Source organism: Mus caroli, chromosome 13, assembly GCF_900094665.2.
Source record: "Mus caroli chromosome 13, CAROLI_EIJ_v1.1, whole genome shotgun sequence".
Classification (NCBI taxonomy): domain Eukaryota; kingdom Metazoa; phylum Chordata; class Mammalia; order Rodentia; family Muridae; genus Mus; species Mus caroli.
This window is the reverse complement of record NC_034582.1, coordinates 15,594,548-15,620,370: the sequence shown is the minus strand read 5'-3', so window position 1 is coordinate 15,620,370 and position 25,823 is coordinate 15,594,548. Positions and strand designations below refer to the sequence as shown.

Genomic DNA, 25,823 nt, shown 5'->3' with positions numbered 1-25,823 from the left:
AACCCACACAAAGATGCTTACCCACCCAGTCCTCGATGTATGCTCCTGGCTAGGCTACAGCTTCCTTCTTACATGCAAGCTGGGGGGGGGGGGGGTTGGTGACTATTATATAATCTGAAATGCAGGGAGGAGAGATGGAGGAATGGACCAGAAGGGATAAAAGGAGCATCAGAAGTGCAGTGCCAGGAGTCCCCGCCCAGGCAGGGTAGCTCCCTGCAGGCCCAGGAGCTCCAGTGTGGCTCCTTAGTAACCAGAAGCTTTGGAAAGCAAACTTACTCGTCCTCAGTGCAGAGAATAAGGCAGCACCACACACAGTGTTGAGTCACTAGGAAACCTAAAAATAGGACAGCACCAACGGCTTTTTATAGGGACTGTCAATTCTGTCCTCTAACTCTCAACAACAAATTAGTTTCAGGCCATCCCATTTCCAGTCTCTCTTATAACTTTCCCTCTCCCTGGTACAGAGACAAACAAATGAGCACACATCCTTATGCAGGCACACACAGACACATAACCACAAGTAAACATGAATCCAGTACTCACTGACTCAGACCTTATCCTGAGTATTCAAGCTAATTGTCTTACGCGTATACACAGGAGGGAGGTGGAAAGGACACATGTGTGCACAGGAGAAAGATGGAAAGGACACATGTGTGCATAGGAAAAAGGTAGAAAGGACAAATATATGCACAGGAGAAAGTTGGACAAAATCCTGACAGCAGCGTACCATTTTTCTTTTGTTGATAAAATTGTGGTGATTTTCTTTTTTCTAATATTTTCTACATTTTTCATAATATAACTACAGACAAAAACCATTCTTTCCCTGAGAAGGTTGTTGAGCCATCCAGAAAGCCTTCATATTTCTAACTGATTCATACCAGATGGACCAGTGGGACATGATCTCAGCCCTCTGAACTCATGAAACTACTTTCTATAAGGTCACCAGGGCATTCTCCTCTTGCTGGCTCTCCTCCGAGTGGCTCAGCCCTTCTCAGTTCCTCTCTACTCCCTTCTCTCTACTGTAGTCACAGCTCAGGATCCAGGCCAGTTCCCAGGGCAGAAGTCTCCTCTGCTAAAGGCAGATCTTTCACACACACCCCCCCCCCCACATGCACAACCCTTCCCTTCCCCCAACCCCCGCCCCCATGCAGGTGGTGCTGGCCTCCCTTCCTGGCTGAACATACACTCTTGGCTATGGCAAGTCTTTCTCTGGTTCCCTCATCAGCACATTCTCTGGTGACCCAGTATGCTTTGAGGCTCAGCCCAGCCTAGGAGGTTCTCAGAAGCAAGTATATCAATGAGTGAAGAATGGAACCCCAAACCCAGTGTGTGGGGTTTATAAAATGGATGTAAGCAATTCTCTTTTCTCTTTCCACTTCAGCTTTCTTGTTTGGATAAAAACAAAAAACAAAACAAAACGAAAACCACTGGTCAGATTAGTGTCTCTGGAGTAAACGCGAAGAGGCAAGTATTACGTTCCTTTTGCATGGTCCTCTGGGTACCGCCAATGGGAAGGCCCCTCAGTAATTTCAATGCCCTCCAAACACACTGTTTGGCCTGCTGTTATGAACCACTTCAAACCCGGTAACACAAGGGACAGAAAATTTCTCTCAAACCTGTGAAGCCATTGAAGAGTCCAACCTCACATGGAGAGGAGGTTCCTCATGTTGGAGAGGGCTCAAATATGGCGCTATGAACACTGTCCTCATAGCAAGGAAGGTAAATGGCTTCTCACTGAACTTCTCTCATGGGAGCACTCCTGCCTACACTAAGGACTCGGTATCACCATGCGGAATGTGTGTGGGGGAGGAAGGCACACATTCAGACCAGAGATGCCTATTCTAGAAATGAATAACCCACCTCCTGGACCAAAGCTATATGTCCTGCATATGGGAAGAGCAACATAAGTCTCCATCTATACAGGCTCTTCTATATCACCCAGCCAGTCACCAACCCCAACATTTTGTACCTTTGTTTGCACATTGATCATTCCCTCTGCATTCTCACAGTCCCTGTTCCCAGTGTTCACCAACATTCTCCCCAGGCTGTCCTAAGTTCCTATTATACTAACACCACTGTGAAGTCCTCAATTCCAGGCATAATAATTTAAAATTACTTCCTACTTTAAAAATTACCAAATGTCAAATGCTCCAGCAAACATTCTTCCATGACCTGGATTCAAAGGAGCAGAAACTGAAGGAAACTTTCTATTTTTCCATTTTTCCATTTTCCCCCTAGCTCATCACCGTTGCTCACCCACCTCACCACAGCCTACTCACATCCATCATCCCCTTTACTAGAAAATTCCACAGATGCCACTAACGTGGTATTTTTATTCCTTTGGTAAACTTCAAGGGCACTTTATAGTCTTGCCAAGGGCATTTGTAGACTTTATATATATAGTCTACAAAGTCTTTATATAAAGATTTTATAGTCTTCATTTTGTGTGTGTGTGTGTGTGTGTGTGTGTGTGTGTACAGCTCCACTTTTCATGCATATACAACAGTAAACAACTGACCTTTCTGAAATGGAGAATCACTCAATGATACATGAATTCATTTGTTAATTTGGTCATTTAACATACACTCACCATGTCTATTCAATGAACTTCAATGTGTCTGGGTGTGCCAGGTAAACAAGGTCCTACAACAGTGGAAGGGTATTGGGTGTGTGGGGGTAGAATGAGCAGGAACAATACAAGGGGATGTGCCCCGGAAATGGGAAGGGACCAAAGTAGGGGGAGCCCTTGCTACTCAACTCTGAAGCGCAGCAGCAGGGTTGAGAACTGCAGAGGAGAAAGCAACTTCAAGCAGAGGAAACAGCATGTGTGGAGGCCCAGAGTGGCAGCATGTTCATTACCTGAGGTCCAGGGAGGCCTAGTCTTTCCTTAACTCATCATTGTGACTTGATACTCACTCAGTCAGTCTTAGATATCAAAATTGCTAATAACTGGTTAGACTTAACCAAACAATTTGGTTCTTATCTGTAGAGAAAGTTAACATAGCCACACTCTACTCCATCACCCAAGGCACCTTACAGGTATGCAAGGGAGATGCAATTTCTCAGTTGGAATCCTTAAGGGATTCCTTAAGCTGTAGCTTTGGCCCAGGAGGTGGGTTGTTCAATACAGCTGGAACCCGTAGGCACTTCTTCAGCCTTCGGTACCTGGTACAGATTCTTATCCACACCCAACCAGGTAGAAGTTGCTTTTCTCCAAGGAGCTTCAGGACATACAATGTTTCCTCAGATGAGAAAGAGGGGTGACCCCTGAGCTTTCCTCTCTGGGTCCTCACCTGGCTGTTCTCCTAACAGACCTGCTCCCATACGGACTCTTCTTTGCTGATCCTCTGGCTGGACAGCCACACTGATTCCCACACAGCAGCCCTCCTCCTTTACCCAGCTCAGGAATAAAAAGGAGCCAGCTGCCCAACAGATATAGGAAAGCCTTTCCATGGAACTAGAAGAAAAGAACCTTAGTGCATCACCTCTCAGACAAGCACAGATAGCCCTGCAGACTGATCAAGAGCACTGAAAGAAAATGAGATTTTGTATCTTGTGATTCATGTAAAAGAGCTGTCTATGAGCCTGCGGCCTGGGACCGAGAACAAAGCAGAACAGACAGGGCTTTTGTTAAGACATTCCCAAGAACAGCTTGATTGTACAAGCAGGGCTATCTTGTCTGGGTCAACACCACCTGGCCAGAACCTCCCCTCTGTCTACTGCCCCTTGACGCTGGGTAAAGTCATACATCAACTGGTTGCTATGTGAACAAAGATAAGCCCCCAGCCCACAGGAACAAAGTCCTGATGCCCTGTAATCTTTCTATTAATGTCTAAATAAGCCAATAGTGTGTCGCTATTCTGAATTTCACATCCCTAAGCCCCTTACCCCATAAAAACCCCTAGCTTTCGAGCCTCGTGGCCTACATCCATTATCTCCTGTGTGGGATGCATGTCAGTCTGGAGCTCCGTAATTAAACGTCCTCATGTAATTACATCAAGATGGTAGTCTGTTTGTGATTCTTGGGTGCATGCCGAATCGGGAGTTGAGTGGGGGTTTCCCCACTAGGTTCTATCAGCACCAAGGACCAAAATTAGTAACTTTAGGATCCTAAACAACGAGATGGGGTGGAGGAGACAAGATCAGTTATTGAATAAAGGATGATGGGCGTTCACAAACTGGATCTTCAAAATATCTGGAATCAGGGGGAGGGCAAAGAAAACCCAGAAAGAGAACCAGTGACTGCAGCATTGAGAACAGCAGCGGCAGAGGAAAGATGTAGCCTGGCAGACATGCACTGTTTCTGCAGACCGAGGCCTTTCATCCAGAGTGTCTCCTCCTCAGGTGGCACAGCATAGCCCTGAGGCTGAGTGGCAGAAAGCTGGGGGCAGACAGAAGTGTCACCACTTTTGTTATGGCATTTATGAAGGTCACCTAAGACCCCAGAAAGCAGGATGCAAGGCTGATTCAGTGAGGTACTCTGCAGCTTTGGACCCGACAGATCTATGGCTGTGCTACTGTGGGTTCCATTTGAGAAGCATAATATATATTCCTTCCCGGAAAGGCAAGAGGATCAGTGTGGTTCCTCACTGAGAGTAATATTATGTGCAACAGTATAAGCCAACTGGTTTTTAGTGCTTTTCCAAGGGCTCTAAGAGCATAGAGAGTGTCCTGTGAACCCCCCTTACTGTCCCTGGATGCCACAAAAAAGATACATAGAGATATGCAATTTTTACCTATTCATTGTCTTGCCTCCATTGTAGTGTGCACCTATGGCTATACAGAGGGAGAATGCAAGTATTATGTGCTCTTGTTCAGCAGAACCAAGAAGATCCTTAAGGGGGACTGCAATCTTATGAACGAGGAAAATCATGTTTTGTTCCTATCAATACCAGATGCCTATGCATCTCTGAGATGGAATGAGATATTACTACAGAAGACCTATAAGGGCAGAGGTTTTTTTAAAGCATCCAAAAGGCTCCCACTCCCAGGGAAGCAGCTGCAACTCTTCAGTTATATAAAACCAGCCACTCCCCATGGACCACCTAAAGCTCTACATCAAGGACGTTAACCACTTGTGGAATATAATCATTTAAAGAGTAAGAGCAAGTGTAGTAATATACACCCTCGTCCTCATCAGTGTGTTGTCCCAAGCACCATGCCAGAGTGACCATTCAAATGTTAGCATGTTTACAGGAATGCGTTGGGCAATCCCTTTGTCCTGTTCTTCAGAATGAATAAGAACAGAACAAAGAGTGAGCTGAGATACCTGCATGGGGACTGGTCTTATATAACCATGTGATTCTCAAATTGGTTCAGTCCCTTCCCATTGGAAAGGCTTTGACAGTCTTCCTACACATCTAGAATGCCATCCCCAGAATTAGAATCCCACGCCATGGAGCTGCTCCCAGCTCCAGCTTCGCCACGGACTTGTCCAAGTGAATATGGCCAGTGAGTTCACAGCACATGGAATTCAAAGTTATGAAGGACACTATCATATGATGAGCATTTGGCAAACAGGAGACAAAATAAAACCTACTGCAACTGTGTAGTGTCTAGACAGGGGCAACATCAAGAGGCATGCTCATCTCATGTGGCATTCCTCAAGATGGTCAAACTCAAAGTCAATGGAAAGAAAGCTGATGGCTCAATTATGAGTCTCTAATCTGGCCATTTCATCAGCTCTTCAGTGACCCCAAGGATGGCCAGCTTTGTTCTCTAGGCTACTTTGTTCACGTTTTCCAGAGTCCATATACCACCCAGGTACCTAGAGCTAAGGGTTAGAAAAGGAGGAACCTGAGCTTATGACCCAGAACTTCTTAGCTGCTCATCCTAAGTTAGACTCTAATCACACACTGGTCCTAGTGCTGTCCTTCCTAGGTCCTGGGTATCCCCAAAAGGGTACCATGTAAGCTGGGTCTGCTGGTGTAAGCCTTTGTCCCTGTAATCACAGCACTCAGTAGATGAAGTATGACTGTGAAGTTAAGGTTAACTGGACCATACGGTAAGAGCTCTTCTCCAAGATGAAAACTCCATGATGTCATTCCATTCAAGGCTTCATATTTTATGAGCGAAATTAACTTAATGCATGCCATGGTTTTGAGCCTTTCATAATTTTATTATAAGTCCCTCCTCCATGAGAGCACACACTCATGGTAGAGTATCTAAAGAGAACCTGTTAGAATGGTAGAATAGATCTAAATAGACATGCTTACTAGTAAACATGCATCTTCATGATGATCATCATGATCATCATAACCAACTCTTTCATCACAAAAGGTATTTGTTAAGGGGGGGGAGTCCTACCCTATAGTCATTTGTAGGAAAACTCCCCTAAAATTCATGGATCTGGTATGTGTTTCTCCCAGGACTGAGGCTGGTATTAAAGCTTGATGCTGTGACTCCTTAACTCACTTGGCTTCTGTCAGATAGAGAACTGTTCCAGTCATTCAGCAGGGATAGGACACGCCCCAGCTCATTTCAGCCATCAGCTAATTATATCAATAGTGAGACTACGTTATGGTCAGGTGGAGGGGCAGGGCTACCTCCATCAGCAAAGTGCCTGCTGAGCAAGCATAAGGACCTGAGTTCAGATAAGGATCTCACAAGAGGACTAGTTCCCATATAAAAATTGATTGTGGTGGCCTATGTGTGGTTGTAGCCAAGTCAACTTATGCTCTGTGATGAAGGGATAGAGACAGGAAGATCCTTGGAGCTTTTTGGCCAGACAGCCTCCCCTAATTAATGAGCCCCAGATACTAGGGAGATACCCCAAGTCAAAAAATAAGACAGAAGGCTCCTGGCCATGACCCTGAGAGACTAACCAGATGTCCTTTTACATGTATGTACACACACCGATATTACAAGTATGTACACACACACCAATATACAAGGTGGAGAAAAAAATGTATGAAAATCTGCTTAGGGTGAGTCAGGTTTCTGCTATGTATTAACTCATTAATCTCCACTACAAGCCTAAGTAGATTGCCTACCTAACCCTCCTTGCTAATGAGCCATTAAAAGAGTTAAGATAAACTGAGCAAAGTCAACTACTAACGAGCAATGGAGCAGAAATCTGAAGCCTGGTACCAGAGATTGGGGTAGAAGTGCATGAGAAATTGCACAGCACAACATTGGTCTGCAGTAGAACTGGATTGCTCTCAAGAACACCACTCCTGTTTGCTTGCTTCCATCTTTTATTTGCCATCCATTCACATGCTGGATAGTGCCTTTCTGCTCCAGAAATCCATTTATATAAAAGAAGGAAGGGAGGGAGGGAGGGAAGGAGAGAAGGAGGGAAGGAGAGGAGGGAAGGAGAGAAGGAGGGAAGGAGAGAAGGAGGGAGGGAAGGAGGGAAGGAGGGAGGGAGAAAGCTGCCAGGAAAGTTTATGTGAAGCACAGAGGTGAATAATAAACCCTTATTAATGCATTGGCACTTCTGTCACAGATATGTTATAAGCACAGGGTAGAGGTAGGAGAGAGAGATTCTTATGAATTTAAAGATAAAACTGAAAGGAAGACCTGGGGAAATCCTCTCGAACCTCTTAGAACCATACACTGCAAGTTAAACCCTGCTAAACAAGAGTTGCTCCTTCTCATCCTTGGAGTTTCCTATTCACATATCTTTGTTCTGCAGTGCCACCCAGTGGACAGAAAGCAGATCACCTCTACAAGGAGAAAACCCATCCTGTCCAAAACAGAGGGAAGCTGAGAAACCAGCAGTAAGATAAACCTGTTTCCTTTTCCCACTTCCAATAATACCCCTGAAAAACTTTTCCCACTAAAATTAATAAAAAATAAAATAAATAAACTACCAAAAAAAACCCTCAAATATTGTCATGGCAATCAATCATCATTTGTAGTTTTTAATTTTAATTTTTTTTGTTTGTTTTTTTCGAGACAGGGTTTCTCTGTGTATCCCTGGCTCTCCCGGAACTCACCTTGTAGACCAGGCTGGCCTCAAACTCAGAAATCCGCCTACCTCTGCCTCCCAAGTGCTGGGATTAAAGGCGTCTGTCACCACGCCCAGCCATTTGTAGTTTTTACTAGTTTCTTTCAAAAACGCTTTCTTAAAAAAAAAAAAAAAGTTTTAATAATGCAATTATCCATGTGTTCTCTCTCCATACAGTATTCATTACAAGTGCTAAAATGGGATTACTCCACATTGTCTCTACCACTTTGTTCCCTCCCTTGCTGAGAGAGAGGAGGGTCTAACACATCACATACATAAAATCATCAAATGGACAGAAATGGCAATGACAGCACAAGTCTGCACAAAAGGAGATGTGGGGCTGACTCTCCACCCCAGACAGTGGCAGTCTGGTCCATTCTATTTTGGAGCAGTGAGACACATCTTCAAGTGCTGTGGGTGGCTTTGGGGTGGTCTGAGACCACCCTGCTAAGCCCCTCAAGAATCAGTGTGCAGTGCTCTGGGCAGAGCCCTGCTATGATGAACTGTTCCTCTCTGGTTCTGCGGTGAGCAGTCAGGCCAATCATCTTCTCTGGATGAGAGCTTTCTGTGCTCGCTCACTTTCTTCTGCTGGTTTGTCAACCCCAACATTCAGACAACTGTGGGCTCTGCACATGATCAAGCCACTGAAAGACCAGAGAATGAACCTGGACCTATACAGCTTAACAGAAAATGTTGAAATGAGCTTGTCAAGAGGTGCAACTTAGACAAGAAATGCCACTAGACTATGGCCAAGCTGGCCAGACCACTGTTCATCTTCTGGTGCTTTCTCACTTTGACTCCATTTACCACGCCTGATCTCTCGAAGGCATTACTGCCGCATGGTTTAATGAACTTCAAAACTCTATTATTACTGTTGTTAGATTTTTGCATTTCAAGTACATTTCCCTGGGCTTCTGTGATAAGGCAGGATAACACATAAAACAAGATGTGCTATGCTCCACTAAGAAGACTTTCCTAGCAGCAGACTAAGAAACACTTGGAACGAAACTCCAGAAAGTCTCCGGGGGAAAGGGGTGCTGATAAATTCACCTCCCAGGAGCAGCAGGGAAATTCCATCTCACAAGGACGACTGTTAGACATCTTAGAATGCTGCTAGTCCTTTCTAAGGCACCAGTGCATGCTTGGTGACTCCAAGAGCCCTGACTTAGTCCTACACCTGCCAAGGCCGCAAGCTCACCACCAGTGCAACAGAGTCAGCAGGGTGACTGGAAGCTAATGGCTGCAGTTTTTGCGCCACCTGGTGGTTATTTCTGCTCTGGTTTTATCAGTGACTAGAGTGGTTTGTTGCTGCTGCTGTTGTTGGTTTGTTGTTTTGATATAATAATTTTGATCATGCTTTTCCCATCTCCTAAACCCTCCCAGAATTTCCTTCTCTAACCACTCAAATTTATGTTCTTGGTTTAAGTCCATGCTGCCTCAATTTGAAACAAGACTGTACCTAGAAATTATTAGAACCGGGGCGTGCAGATGTCAGATGGGAAAAGACAGTACGTGAAGCTTCAAGGAGGTTGAGAGAGGAAGAACTGTTCCCCAAGGACCAAGGCCACACAGTACCTGCTTGAAACCATACACAGAGAAGGGCATGGTACTACTGCATGCTTTTGGTCCCAGTACTCCAAAGGCAGACACAAGTCAATCTCTATGAGATCAGTCTACACCATGTTCTACCTAACAAGTTCCAAACCAGCCAGGGCTACATTCTGAGATCTGTCTAAAACAAGAAGAATAAAGGAACCACAGGAACCACACATTGATTTAGTGTCTAGCAATCACTTTGCCTGCATCCCCCATGGGGTCCCAGGATAGGAGGAACTAGATGGACCTCCGATCCTCACTAATATTAGCCCAGATTTCCTTCATCCAGAATTCTAAAGAGCTAAAATGTACAGAATTTTAGAAACTATGATGAGCCAGAAAAATACATATATTTTACTGTCCTTTGGCTTTTCTGATCTATTGGTTATGGGTATATTAGTAGCTAAGATACAAGCCAAGGAATTAGCTAGTAATACAACCCAATTATCACGTTATCCTGGTAGGAAAGTGGCTGGATTCTCAGCAAAGCTCATTCTATACTGTGCTTTCCACAAACTCCTTCACGTAAAACGAAGACACACACCACAAAGGTGAGGCCTCAACTCAAAGTAACTGTCATGGCTTAGTTTCTTCGACAAATGTGTTATCCGCTCTAACTAATGCTGTCCTTGTACAGCATTGGAGATGGGGTCACATCGGCAGGGTGCTTACCTGACAATACCCTGGTGGGCACCATGCGAAAACACAAGACAGCTGCTAGCTCTTGACCTCCAATAGAGAAAATCCACTGTAAGGTGTACTGTCCTTCCCACCCCACATTCCTGACTGTTCCAAGAGCATGGAGTGCATACAAAACTTTATGATGCAGAGAGGGACACGTCTTCTCCACTTTCCACAAACAGGACACTGTTCTCTGGCACCACAGGGATGGTCAAATCCACCAGACTCTCCTTATTAGGAGCACATATGATTTCTCCACTTAAGCAATTCATTAAATGTTATTTGTGTGTGCATGTGTATGAGCACACATATGCTCCTAGTATTCGAGACACCACACTTGAGGAACTCTAGGGACAACCTTCATGAGTCACTCCCCTCCTTGTGGGTCCAGGGGCTCCCGCTCAGCTGTGCCAGCTTGGCAGCAAGCACCCCTACCCACTAAGCAGTCTTGGTAAGGCTTCAGCCGTCATTAAAGAGTCTAAACTCACAACTGCATGGCGCCTCGGTGCAGCACAGCATTCGATTCGTTTTGCTATTTTTTTTTTTTTTTGGTTTTTCGAGACAGGGTTTCTCTGTGTAGCCCTGGCTGTCCTGGAACTCACTTTGTAGACCAGGCTGGACTCGAACTCAGAAATCCGCCTGCCTCTGCCTCCCGAGTGCTGGGATTAAAGGCGTGCACCACCACGCCCGGCTCGTTTTGCTATTTTTGTTAACTATACACTCCTACATAGCCGAGTTCAAGTGCACTTCTACCTCAAAGGCATCTTATTTAATATTTACGCTTCATTTCTTTCATTTAGCATGTAGCCAACAGGCATTATAATATGTTCCTATAGGAAAGTCACCTAAAACATATATTCTGAAGTTTCTCCATATGGCACATCAAAGCCTCCGTCTACTTAGGAACTTCACCCAAAACTTCAACATTGTGCCATTTCAAGCAGCACCATTAATGACAGAGAAGGGAAGATGCAACCTGAGGTCAGCTGCAGAACGTTTGCTTGGATGTGAGGGCTGACACAGGAGTCCGCTCACTGTCAACGGAGCTGCGTCCAAACAGATATTAAGCGGCTTAGTGCCAGTTACTTACATCCAAGAGTAACCCTGAAAAGTGCCTTGCATATTCATGCTGCAGTTACAAGGAAATTGAGGTAAATAGGAGAGTTTTCAAGTGTGGAATCTATTAATAATGAGGTTTGACTACATATTTCAACCCTCACCCCTTTTTAATTTAAAAAATTGTTATAATCTTTCCCTCACTCTCAAAGCCAACTCCACTTTTTTCTTCCTATGTGACAAACACTGGGCATGCCAAGGATCATCAGTTTACCGAGGGCACAGAACATTCTCTCCCTAGCCCCAGGGACAACCTATGGTTTGTACTCTCCCTACCACCTTATGCCACAGTGGTGTGAGTCACTGGGCACCATTTCAATAAGAGCAGTGGTAGCTTTCATAAGTTCATGGTAAAAATATCTAGATTCCTGCACTGTTTCCATGCACCAACCATCACTGAACAATTTATTGTCTGATAATTAGGTATACACAACTTATTGATAGTTGGATATTATACCTTCCTCATTTTTATTTATGTATTTACTAACGAGCATTGTGGGGGAAACTGAACCCAATGCCTTTAAATGCTGATTGAAAATGCTCTACCTTTGAGCTATACTTTATCTGAAGAACTGATCTGCATTAGTCACGTGCTCTAAGTGGGAGAGAGAGAAACAGTACGAGCAAGCTGAACGCAGGCACTGGGTTTCCTCTCCCGTGGCATTCTCGTAACACTTACATCTGAAGGCACTGGAAAAACAGTGATGTAGCTTCTGCTGTGTGGGGACTGGGACTCGAAGGGAGGAGGAGAAATTAAAGAGAGCTCACTTCACTGCCCGCCATCTCCTCTCAGGAGGACCGGAAGCCAGCAAGCCTGCAGCTGGAGTTATGCATAATCACACGTGTGTAACTGTGTGATTACCTCCAATCTCTCAAGTCAGAAATTCTCCTGAATAGCTGCGCATAGATCTTACTCCTGAAGGAGTACATTTCCCACCGCGTATTATCTTTGCTACTTTCTTATTTTATTCTTTGTATTTTATAAGATGACTCTGAGAAAGTTAAAGGCAATGTCTAAAACTTCTCACATTAATGCAACTTACAATAGATGAAAACTATATTTAAAAAAAATTTTTAGTTTCTTAGTAAAGGTAAACAGAATGGGGAGGCACTAGAAAAAAAGAGGTTTAATCAATTTTATTCTATGTCCTGACTGAAAAGGAGAATGAAAATCTAATGAAAGCTACCAGTACTTGCCCCAGCCACTGAACACAGCGAATTCTCAACTCACATATCCATAATTTCAAAGTCAAAACTAGACTCTGTCATAGCCCTGGCCAGACATGTCACTGTCTCTGTTTCTCACAGTCCTTACTGTCAGAGAGGTGCAGCTCGTGCCTGCCTGGTCATTCTACAGAAGGCCTTGTAGCTCCTCCATTTCAGTAGGAGTGGCAGCATCCAAAGCCACTGCCTGCCACCCCAAAGGGGCCTGGCACTTTGACACTGACAGTGATAACCATCTTACAATACCATGTAGCTTTATTTTAAAGCTGTGTTTTTCTGTGTTGTTACAACCGCACATAGGCACGTAGTAACTGTACATCAATTCTGAAGTTTGGAACTCTGTAATGAGACCCTGTATTAAAATGTGTGTGTGTTCTGGAATTATTTCATTAGGAAAGCCCGTTCCTTTGGGATGCTGAGCTAAGGAGCGTGAAGTCCATCCACCTCTTCCATCAAATAGCCATCCTTCAAAAGAATTGTCCCATTTGCAAAACACAAGAAAGTCAAGAAGAAGGAAGGCCAACGTGTGGATACTCCATTCCTCCTTAGAATAGGGAACAAAACACCCATGGAAGGAGTTACAGAGACAAAATTTGGAGCTAAGACGAAAGGATGGACCATCGAGAGACTACCCCACCTGGGGATCCATCCCATAATCAACCACCAAACCCAGACACTATTGCATATGCCAGCAAGATTTCGCTGAAAGGACCCTGATATAGCTGTCTTGTGTGAAGCTATGCCAGTGCCTGGCAAATACAGAAGTGGATGCTCACAGTCATCTATTGGATGGAACACTGGGCCCCCAGTGGAGGAGCTAGAGAAAGTAGCCAAGGAGCTAAAGGGGTCTGCAACCCTATTGGTGGAACAACAATATGAACTAACCAGTACCCCCAGACCTCATGTCTCTAGCTGCATGTGTAGCAGAATATGGCCTAGTCGGCCATCATTGGGAAGAGAGGCCCCTTGGTCTTGCAAACTTTATATGCCCCAGTACAGGGGAACACCAGGGCCAAGAAGTGGGAGTAGGTGGGTAGGGGAGCAGGGTGGGGGCAGGTACAGGGAACTTTCGGGATAGCATTTGAAATGTAAATAAAGAAAATATCTAATAAAAAAATTTGTCCCTTCTGCCTTGTTGGAGTAGCAGCCCCTTCTATAATGGTGTCATTGTTGCTTTTAATGTCAAATTGCCCAAAGTTAGAATGGGCCATTTAAGGAGTCTCACTGACATACTTGTCCTGGTTGCCTTGATTGCTGTAGGAAGACAAGCCTCAAATCATACGCGCGCGCACACACGCGCGCGCACACACACACACACACACACACACACACACACACACAGTGGACAGCACCATCTGTTAGTGGCCCAGATTAAACGAGTAAGCCTTCAGCTAGACTGGCCTCCCTCTCAGAGCTGAGCTGATTTTCCTGGGTATTTCTCTGCTAGTGTCCTGGTTGACAGCAGAACCAGCATTTCCAATAGCTTTCATGGACAAGGGACCAGTGGGCCCTCCAGGATCATGCCAGTCTTCTGGTGCTAGCCTGGGACTATCAAGGCACCTCACCATGTAGATGGAACAATTACTATCTATCACTGCTCTAGTGAATGACAATGACAGGCAGCTGTTAAGGCATCAGCCTCAAGGACAAAGTCAACTGCCAGGCTCTCAGCTTCTTGGATATGATTTAGCTCTGGTTTTTAAGCTCAGTTAATAAATTCACACACACACACACACACACACACACACACACACACACACGGACTACTCTAATCCTCTGGAGAACTCTGAACTCAAAACTCTGCCTGTGGTTTCCAAGACACGTACTTCCTAAAATGAAGGAGGGCTCCAGGGTGGCTAAGATCTCTGTCTGCTTTGGTAAATTTGAAACAAAAAGCTCTGACCAGTTTGCAGCCAAGGAAACCAGTCATAGATATATTAAAAGACAGGTTTCTTAGCCCATGGCTTGGAAGCAGGGTCATAGAAGCTGAAATGTGGCCTGCATGGACTCTAACAAACTATCAACTTACTGCTTCCTGGGCTCTGTCTACTTGGGAGAAACGAACTAAGAAATTAAATTCTTTCTATAAATTCAACCTTTATTCAAAGAAATCAAATTTTAATCCAAGCTTCTCAGTGTTCTTCCAAGTTCAGATTTTGACAGGCAGGATGGCGTTTGCTTTGCAGGCACAGAAAGAATTCAACACAAATCTGCTGAGACCATGGTGGGCAGCCTGTAGCATTTCTGCAGAGCAGCCGCTAGGTGGCAGGAGGAACCTGTGAGTCTGCGCCTAGGCTTTTTTTTTTTTTTTTTTTTTTTTTTTTTTTCTTTCTTTCTTTTCTTTTTTTTTTTTTTTTTTTTTTTTTTTTTTTTGCCTTGGCCACGCATTCTCCAGTGAAATATCAGCTTGTGGAGACTGTTGGCTCATTCTCAGCATAGATCATTACTCAAAAGTCTTTCCAGTTTCTCAACCCTCTGATGCAAGACCGTGGCCTAAGCCCAGGGATAGGCTTCTAAGGAAGTTTTAAAAAAAAATTGTAGAACAAAATCCAGGAAACCAGTGCTCCCTTTGGGCTATTCTTTAGTGAATGCCTTTTTTTAATCCCACCCTTAAAATAATGTGTTGAATCCTCAAGGAAAGTGTCGCATAAATTTGAGAGTCTTTAGAGTCACATCGAACTGACTTTCAGAGAAAACACTCCACCCTTGCCCATCCCATACTCAGGAAACAGAACACTCCAAGACAGAGATGGTCAAGAGCTGCCTACACTTGAAAATCACAGCATGCCAGGTTTTACCAATGATGCTCAGATAGAACACAGAGACACCAAGGAAGGCGCATCATCCCTGGCTTGTGATGTAGGTACACAGGCTGCAACCCCAGGGTTGATTCTTCATGCCACCCATTCACCTTCAGAGAAACCCAGCAGCCTCTGAACCCCGGACTGCACGGTAGGTCCACCGAGGCCTTGGGCAGATGAACAGTACACAGGGAGGGCCTATTTGAGAGCTTGCACGTGATTCAAGTGAGACCCATGCCAGGTAGTGCCAGGCTGAGCTCCACACGGTGATTTTGATGATTTGTGGGTAGAAAAGACCAGACCAGAAGACGATCCTGCATTGCTTCCATGTGAAGTCGTTATGCTTTATCTCCCAACCCATGGGGCAGGATTGGAAGGCAAAGGCGAGGAAGTGGGAAGTGGATGCTGTCCACCTTACCTGGGCCTCGTGTCTCAGAAAGGAATGACGAAAAGGTGGAGAGGTGGCATCAAAGATACTAAGACATAAGAGAGCCTCACCCTTCAACTCAATTCATCTATAGTGTCAGATGGACTGTCAAAACCAAACCAGTGTTTGGTGTAGCAAACACTGCCTGGAAATGTTAGGTAGCTGCCACGTTGAATGCGTTATCAATACATACTCTTACTTGGAAAGACAGTAACACTACAAAATCCCGAGCTTGAACATTTTTAAATTGAAGAGACATTATTAAAAGGTTGAAAAAATGGTCACTTTGACATGCTTTGAATAAAAAGCTAATTACTAGATACTTAAAGAAAGCAATTTGGCACGATCAAAACCCTAGTTGAGGGTTATTTCATTTTGTTTTGTTTTCCAGGAAGATGTATCTGAAGTAAAAATTATTTCCTAGTGATTTCTCACCACTCAAGCCAACATCTTAATTTGTGTCATTTACGACGGAGGTTAAACTGGAAACCTAATATAACAACTGCAGAATTTCAAGTGAGTTAAAGTTCACTCTCAAACTGGTGATGTTGTCTATAAGCAGCAACAACCACAACAGCAAGTTAGATTCAAGACATGTTGTGTTCTGATATATGAAGTGTGTGTGTGTGTAAGATACAACCCATTAACATTTGAAGCAAGATAAGACTTTTTAAGACCATAAACTATATAAATCTCATCATGATTCAACTCCAGGAGACTTCCAGCTTCCCTTAGATCTGGAATCAATGCATCTGAGTAATCCAATCACTAGCCAATAATAAGATGCCTCCTAGAACTGTCATCATTCATCCCACTCAGGAGAACCACAGTGGCTTTCGAAGGAGGCTCAGGAAGGTTCGATGCATTCCAGCCTAGCTACTCTGCATTACACTGAATCAGAACTGGATAAACAAGCGAAGTATTAGTCACACTTGTGCAACTTATTCCATTTCACCGCAGCCAGAGGAGATTTCCATGCAATCCTATTTAAACCAGCTAAACATCTGGAAATGTGGAAACCATTCTGCAAAGCACAAGAGGACCACACGTTCGATGTGACTGAGGTCAGATGGGGAGGGTGGGAGGGGAGAGTGTACTGGAGACAGAGTACTTACAATGAAGCCAAGTTTTTTATAATCCCGAGTGTACATGGACTTGCGTTTCTCCATGCTGCCACTGCTGTTATTAGGTTCTGACTCTGCATCGAAAGCAATTCTTCGAAGTTCAAATATGATGTCCCTTTGGGCCTAAAGGATGCAGAGAGGAGAAGAAAAAAGGCAAAAAGAAAGAAAGCTGCTTTCACTGTGCGTGACAGAAGACCCCTGGCCCCTCCTTTCCCCAGAGTCTAAATGAATCACTGCATTCAGGCAAAGCAGAAGAGAGAAAAGACAAGTCGTGTCCTAAGTTAGAACTCAGGCTCCTCTCTCTGCTCCAGCTCGGCATTCATCTATCTCTCAGCCAAGGCATTTGGAGCAATGATAAATATTATCTGGGGAGGCCTACATAAAAGCCCCCCAAACAATGGGAGGGCTATTATTGATGAAGATTAAGTTGGAGAGTGTTTGAGTGATGTTCTGTTTGAAGCAAATTAAGAGGTACATGTGGTTCTTAGCAGTGTTTGTACTAGGAGAGATCTCTCACTCGACTGAGGCCTGACTTCATGGAAACTAGCACAGGATAAAAAAAAGGGGGAGAGCACAAAGGAAAAAACAATGGCAAGTGTTCTTCCAAGGTCGAGCGTGGTGTAGAAACACAGTGGGATGTTGTTAGTCTAGCCAGAAGCAAACTACCAACATCTTTTTCAAGACAGGGTTTCTCTGTGCATTCCTGGCTGTCCTGGAACTCACTCTGTAGACCAGGCTGGCCTCGAACTCAGAAATCCACCTGCCTCTGCCTCCCAAGTACTAGAATTAAAGGTGTACACCACCACTGCCTGGCAAACTACCAACATCTTACCATAGGGAAGAACCTTACAAATTCGCCATGAGACTATGTCTCCGGAGAAATGTCAGGGAAACAGCACCTATGAAGTATCACCAACGTGACTTCATAAAGAACACTGGAACAAGGATGGCACCAATAGAGACGCTAATGTGGGAGGGGGAATAGGAGGTAACTAAGGCCTGCTAACAGTAGGAGAAACAGTTTTCACCAGGGAGTGTTCTATCCAAGACCAAATAGTCAGTCCGGAAATCATCTATACAAGTAATATTATATGGATGAGCAGGTTGTATTTATGTATTTAGGGCTTCAAATTCAGATATATGTAACAACATCTAAAGCAAAAGAGGCCAAGAATTTGAAAGCAAGGGAGGTGGGTGTATGGGAAGGCTGGAGAGAGGAAAGGAGGAGGGCAATACTCTTATTATGTTATAATCTAAAATATAAAGCATTATAATTAAAAACTTAAATTTGCTGAGTAGAACAGGCTAGATAGAAAGCAACTAATATCTTTTTTCTGCTCATCAAGTCTTTGTAGAAGAGTCAACTTAATAAAAACAGGAAGCAGAGGGGTGATTTATAGAAACCCAGAAGGGATGGGAGGAGAGCAAATATGGTTTCAGAGGGCACAGAAATTCAGTCTGGCCATATACAAGGAGGCCTGAAGATACATGCAGTGAGGTTATAACAATGTGAATGTAGTTAATGGATAAAGTAATTAATTATGTTTTGCGCTATTTATTCAATGAGGGGAAGAGTTTACAAATGAAGCGTGTTGCTCCATATTAAGAGCACTGATCTCCCTTGCTCCAAGTGGCAAAACAATTGTCTTGTCTCCCTTGTACTACCAAACTTGGCTTTCAGAGAAAAGGCACGGGGCACAATCATTGGCCTATGCAAGCCTCTCCTTCAGTCTTACTCACATGGCCTCTCAGCATGAATGGAGGGCCGCAGCAGCCACACGCCCCACATGTGCAGCTCAGCATCTGCAGCAGATCAGGCCCTCACGTGCCAATAACGAATGTTTTCCTTTCCACAGCTGCACCACTGTTTGAGTTGAAAATGTGTACAGCAGGGGTGGGGCTCCCAGCTGCTTCCTCCCTCTACCTTCCTGCAGGGAAGCTTCCCCCAAAAGCCTTCTGGGTGGAAACAGAATGTTTTGTACACAGTGACAGAGGTAGCAGGGAGTTAGAAAAACTGTCCAGCCAACAAAAACACCGGCCTAGAAATGAGGGTGCACGGGGGAAAAGGACAAGCTGCCTTTGGTCTTAGATACTGGAGAATGCAAACCACTCCCACTTGTAGAATCAATGCTACTCACGGCCTTGCATGCCCTCAGCTGTATGGGAACTTGACCCCACTTAATGTAGTATGGTCAAGAGCCCAGGGCTTTAACCTCAAGCTCTTAAATGTAAAGGAAAAACATGCATGCATATGGAACCTCATGGAATAGCCCTTCCATTTTATTCTCTGATCTTAGGGTCACCTAAACTTTAAAGCGATATGTCCAAGTTCTGAGATGTCAAGAAAACATTTATGGGATCATACAAGACTCCGGATTTGAGGGTAGCTAAAGGACAGACATTTGATGCACTGTCTCTGTCTCTGATTACATTTGTGTAGAACATCCACCTACCTGGTCCTGGGGGTCCATCTTAGTCATCATCCTGTCTTCCAGAAGGTTAAAGGTCAGCACTTGGAGAACATATAACTGGTGTGCCATCTCATTGTTGATGGCCCGCTGTGCTCGGATGACATGCTAGAGACATTGTGGACAAATTACATTTTTAAAAATTATTAAAGAAAAGATTCAGAGCACAAACTCTTGCCATGATTCTGAAGTTCTGGCATGTGAGAACTTCCTTACCCTGCAGAACCTGCACTCCAGCAAAAGCCCCAAACAGTTTGTAGAGATAACATAGCAGAAGTATTTTTATATGCAAACTAGGAGGGCTATAGCCATCTTCCCAGTGTCCCAAACACCCAAAGCCAGGTACCCTGAGACTAGACACAACTTATTAACACCGTAGCCTACAGAAATCACCGAGGTAGCCATTCCTGAACCTGAGTGTCACATGGCTGGAGTGTGTTCTCTGAAGCATCCCTTCCGTAGGAAACTATAGTGAAGGCTGTGCCCCTCATTTCCATGCAGTTCTCTTATTTCCTGGGTCTGCCCTCTTATGTGACTACCATGCTGTGGCACATTCCTCACTGTAGAACATACCAATTCCTTGATGAATTTTAAGTGAGAAGCTTTCTTTGCAATGCCTTTCAAAAAGCAATGGCCTTTTGATCTGTTTTCTTCTTCATACCTAACGAAGAATTTAAAACCTATACTTCGTGTGTGTGTGTGTGTGTGTGTGTGTGTGTGTGTGTGTGTGTGTTAAGCTTGCTGAACTGTAGAATTACAACATCAGATTGGGTCTTTGCTGTTTGTTAGTTTCATAAGTATTAATCTTGCTTCCTTCCAATAACTGGTGAATAGCTCGGAAAAAAAAAAAAAAACTTTCTAAAGGGTTCATCTCTAAACGCTGACAAGATGACATGGCAAACTTCTTTTCCACTGAATTTTAAGTCCCTTCTCCCAGAACCTCCCATATTTCCAACCACCTTCCTCATCAAAAAGAGCTCATACTGGTAGATTTTTTTTGAGCCAAGGAGTTTCTGATTTTCTTTGCCTGCACACCTAAGCTGAGGTGCACTACATATGTTTCCTTGCCTCATCCAGCAGGCTGAGGCTGTGACTGCAGCAAAGCGCTGTCTGTGCCAGTTCTAAAGCATGCTTCCCCTTCCTGGATTGACCCTACTGTTCAAACTCCAGTGTGGAACCACAGAAGAACCCACGGACACTAACTAGGACATTTCTCCCTCACATGGTGGCTTCAGTGAACGGGGTACTCACTGTTAAAATGATGTAGCGCAGCTGCTTCTGAGCCAAAATATTCGCCATCTCCTGGGAAAGAAAACATGCCCACAAAGGCTTCCGTTAGAAAGGCCAGAAGCTACCTCATCCTAGGGTGTGCTTCGCAACTGTATATCAGCAGTATTTCTTGGGAAATAGTCAATTCAAATTAATTTTTGTACATTCTGCTTGGATTATAAAATCCAGGACCAAAAGCAAAGTAAAAAAAATTTTTTTAATGTCTGCTCTTTCTAGAAAAGAATTAAAAATGCAAACACTACAAAAGTGTCCCCACACCTCTGAGACTCTCTCTCTCTCTCTGTGTCTTTGATGGCTCTTATCATCATTACTTTTTTAAAACTTTATAAATTTACTTATAAAGGAAGTACTGTTCAATAAGAAGGTCAACCAGAAAATGGAAAGAAAGAATCAAAAGTCTAACGTCTGCTGAAGCCAGTCCTTTTAATCTGTACAAGCTGAGAATGAAGGGCACAGACCCTAGATGTGGGGGAAATTATGCAAGAGAACAGAATCTGGATTACTGAAGTCCGGATGATTGAAGGCTAGCAACTGGGCAGATGCTATGCAGTAGAGTTCACACCCACTTAGCAAAGCCTCTTTTCTGTATTTTAGGCTGTGGCACTTACTGACTGGTATAGAGGATTTGGGGCTAGCTTTATCAAATGGACTTGCAATAGCTAATGTCAGTTGTCAATGTGACACACCTAGGAAAAGGGAACCTTAACTGAAGAACTGCTTCAACCAGATTTGCCCGTGAGCATGTCTGTGAGGCATTTTCTTGACGGCTGACTGATACAGGTAGTCGTATCCCTAGGTAGATGGGGCTTAGATGTTTAAGCTGGCTGATGAAGGGCTTTGGAGCAAGCCAGTGTGAAGAATTTCTCAGTGGCTCCTGCTCAAGTTCCTGCCCTGGTTTCCCTCAACAAAGAACTGTAACTTGTAAACTTGTAAAGCATCCTCCCCAGGATGCTTTTGGCCACTGTGTTTGTCACAGGTACAGAGAGCAAACTGGAAGAGGACTCAGATTGTTGTTACAAATATTGACCAGCAGGTACTAAGGGAAATTTAGTGAAAGACAGCTTTGATACTGTCAAAGAACATAAAAAATACTGCTTATATTCAGGAAGACACCAAAATATTCTTTTTTGTGGTTGCTGGGGAGTATTTTTGGCATTGCAATTCTCACTAAGTAGAAGGCGCTGAACTACCACTACAAAGCAAAACAATAAGTTCTACCAAGATGAAAAGTAAATTTGCAGAAAGCTGGGAGAATCAAGAGCGTGGGGAGAGAAGCTAACAAGGAGACATACAGGCAAGGGAGGGGGAGGGGAGCGGACTGGGAGAGCAGGGCCTGGTTATCGAGGCTGACAGAGGAAACATGGAGACTTACAGTCAGAGGGCAATCAAGGATGTCAACATTGCTCTCTACATCAACCTAAGGCACCATCGCCACCACAGAAAGGAAAGCAAGCAGGAGAGAAGAGGGGGCGGAAATTCAGAGCAACTGTTAGAAGCTGGCAGCTTCAGTGTCACACCCTGCTGACCCTCTGCACTGGAAAGGGTGGATATTCTGTCAGGAGATCCTGGATGGTGAGGTGGTAGTAATGTCCAAATTCAGTAAGAAGTACTCTCCCGTGCTCTTAAAATCAAGAATGCAGGCCAAGCACACCCCCCAGAAACAGGCAAAATGACAACCCAGAAGGCTAGTCCTTCCACATTGGAGAAAGAAGGCTCCCTTTTCACCTAAACAATGGTCCACTGGCTTGTTCTGTTTCAAATGTCTTTTGTTGGGTCATATAAACAGATGGACCAAAAATCTCACAATTCTTTTAATTAGTTTTTAAAACTTCATAAAATTATTTTCAAATTGCTGTTCAATATTATCAGAACAACACAAACAGGAAAAGGTGTAGCTCACCAGTCTACACGATTAGAAGAAATAAGACGGCTTCATCATGCAATGACTATTAATCATTTATCCACAGTGTTTTTCTGAATGAACGCCTCAAGGACAAAGAGGATGCTTCATTCCTGTATTCCACCCATAAGAGAAAGTGTTGAGCATGGAACAGACCAAAAGGGATTGAAAGAAAATCAAAAGTGTTTTATACAATTCTCCATTAGAGGAGGAGCTGGATTAGAGAGAAACCAAAAGGATCCTTGTCCTCCAGGTGGACATATGTCAACTCTAAGTGAACTGTTGCAATAACCATGAGCACTCACAGGGAGGATAGTATAGCCTTGGATGGCATAAACATTCAGATGGAGATGTAGCTATAGATCAACTGGCATGGGAAGTTGGCCACAAATATCTTTGTAGGCTTTTAAAATAGGTCTGTAAATAAAAACAATGCACATGGGTGGGTGGCTCCCTTTGGTGGGAAAATGCACACGTGAAAGAAATGTCCACAGAATAAAGAGAGAACCATGCTATGGGTATGTTTGAGCACAAGGACTTTAAGGATCCACCCAGGGACCCGAATGAAAAGTCCTTCAGCCTTCTTCATCTTGAATTTGTTAACAAAAGGTTATTTTCAAATAGTGCTTATAATGCTATTAAGTAAGTATTTGTAAAGAAATTTGGAAGACATTCTCAACACATCTTTCATTAAAATAACAGCAAAGGAAAAGATCCATCTGGCCACTCAGCAGCTGTGCCTTCTCCCACAGAACCAAAGAGCACATTCCCTTCATCCATGCAGCAAGAAAGGATTTGCCAGCGCGTAGGACCAGTAGAATCACTACGCCAAGGGGAAACACCAAAGCTTGGACCTTCCAAATTCATTTCATACATTTAGATTAATAAGGAAATCCTGACAATGGCTTGCTATGACTTTGTATGGCCCCAAACAGGACAACAAATTGTTCAATAGTAGCACAATGGGTACAATGTCCCAGGCTTAATCATCAATCTTTAAAGGGGGTGTTCTGTAAAATTCAAGGTATAAATACTTAGGTAATATTTTAATCTATTGGAATGAGAATGTGGGCCTCGTTTCCTGGTGACTTCTGGGATTCTCTGATTGCCAGGCATTCATTGGAATTCTTTGCAGTTAAAACCAAGTAGGAGGTTGGACTTCCTCCAGTCCTGGTTCTCACCACTGTGGTGACCTGGTCAGGTTCTTTACTCCATGGAACCTCGTTTTCCTCATCCACTAAGTAAAAATAATATGCCTTTCCTTTAATAAGAAAATTATGCTAGTAAAAATGCCAATATTGGATGTAGACCAGCTCAAATGCTCTTTTACATCTAAGGTCAAGTTCAGATAAAGGTGTACACCTGCCACAGCTGACACAATCTAGAGGCATCTAGGTAAACAGATGATGTGAATTCCACTTTCTAGGTCTCCACTGAACATCCACAAACAGGTCATTGTGAACTTGGATACTGATCTTCAGGGCTTACTGTCCTAATCACTCGGATATTTTAAATTTAAACACTGTAACACTATCTCTGTTCTAATGAGCAAGTCTTAAAGTCAATGGTTATTAGAGTCAACATTAACTTTCAATAAGAAAGTACACATCTTGTTGCTAATATATTTCTGAGACTGAGTTAGTTATAGAATAGTCTGAATTTATGATGGATTCTACTATTAGATAGATTGGTTTGTTAAATGATTTCTTAATTTACTCCCTCCTCCTATGCCCCAGCCAGCCTTCAAGGGATGGCTGTTCTGTGAACAGAACACCCAGAGGGGAAGAAGAGAGTTTCTAACCCCATACTGATCCCAGTCTTAGGACTAAAGAACTGAGACTTACCTGTCTCCTCTCATCAGGAGCTTTGAGGAAAAGTGCGTTGATTACAGCAATGGTGTAAGTTTGTATTTCTTGGTCTGTCCTGCAAAGACACAAACCCAGGAAATCAGAAAAGTCAGCCATGGTAAGGCTCAGTATCACATACAAACACAGCAGGCCTTGCACAGAAGAGAAAGGCAGGACCTAGAAAATACAGGCAGCCATGGGTGACATGGTAATATATTCCCTCCATCCCTGGGCTGGACAGGTAGTCACACAATTGTTATTACACCAGTTGATCAAAAGTGATCACCTAGAAGTGCATGACGCCAGCTGGCTTACTCTCTCTTCTTCATCTGAACTAAAAGCAAGTGGCAGGATACTGTGGGGTGTGTGTGTGTGTGTGTGTGTGTGTGTGTGTGTGTGTGTGTGTGTGATTTTCTATCCAATGTTTGATACACGTATTGGAACAGTTGTAGATGTCTCAGCATTCCTGGGCTTATCTAAAAGAAAACAGCTTTGTTCCCATAGCAACATTTCATAGTCTAAAATATTGTTGGCAAACACAAGTGATGTAACAGTAGTAAATGTTAGAACTTTTTGTTTAAGATTTTGCTCTTCACTAGAAAGAGGGCAGAAATTCCAAGGGACGCCAAGTGGTAAACAGTGAATAAGGGCTTAAGGCAGAAGCCAAGAGCCTCAGAGCTACACTCAGGGAAGATACCATTTCCTAGGGCTGCTGTATCTAGGATGGAATTAGACACCACACCTCCATCCTTAGCACAGAACTTGGCAAACAACAGGCTTTTTTTTTTCAGTGAAGTGTACTCTAAATGAACATTTGTGCCTCTGAGATTCAGAAATAGAAATTCAGACAGTGAAGTCAACATTGCTCCAATTAAGAGACAGTGAAACCCATGTCATTTTAAGTGAAGCTACATGCAAAACCCATCCTTCTAAGATTGAGTTAAATCTCTGGGGCCAAAGTCCACAGCTTCCCTGACATAAATTTTAAATTCTGCTCACACCCTACCTCCAAATGAATTCATCATCTAATGCACTTTTGTGGTTTATACTACAAACAAAAGCAAACATCTTCAGTGTATTGAGAACTGCTGGCTTAACCAATCCATACTCCTAGACATAGTTACACACATCCCACGTGGTTCAATCAGGTTCACTATAAGAATAAGCCAATGTGACCTAAGAGAATAGAGGTGGGAGTCACCTTGATGCCACTCAAAGTCTTTCCTAAAACACATCACCTTACATCATTTCCAGACACTAAAAGGCATCCTCATATCCTTCCAACCAACACTCTTCTTATGTGAGCTAGCTCACAATGTTTCTTCCACTTGCCAGCACCCACCACTATTTAAATAAAACAAGCCACACAGCATAACAGAGTCCCTCTCAGTGTTATCA

At 43.7% G+C, this 25,823-nt stretch overlaps 1 protein-coding gene across 5 annotated transcripts in view; it reads right to left on the bottom strand.

Moving 5' to 3' along the window:
• The window catches only part of Elmo1 (engulfment and cell motility 1), a 510,385-nt gene that overhangs the window by 291,158 nt on the left and 193,404 nt on the right, over positions 1-25,823 (bottom strand). For 4 of the 5 annotated variants that reach the window (XM_029468420.1, XM_029468421.1, XM_029468422.1 and 1 more), the window contains 5 exons: positions 24,423-24,501; positions 22,051-22,095; positions 20,640-20,690; positions 19,374-19,496; positions 16,912-17,043 (listed from right to left, as the gene is read on the bottom strand). In XM_029468420.1, coding sequence (XP_029324280.1) covers positions 16,912-17,043; positions 19,374-19,496; positions 20,640-20,690; positions 22,051-22,095; positions 24,423-24,501 — 430 coding nt within the window. The remainder of the gene's footprint in view (positions 1-16,911; positions 17,044-19,373; positions 19,497-20,639; positions 20,691-22,050; positions 22,096-24,422; positions 24,502-25,823) is intronic. The other variant, XM_021180510.2, reaches the window with a different exon arrangement.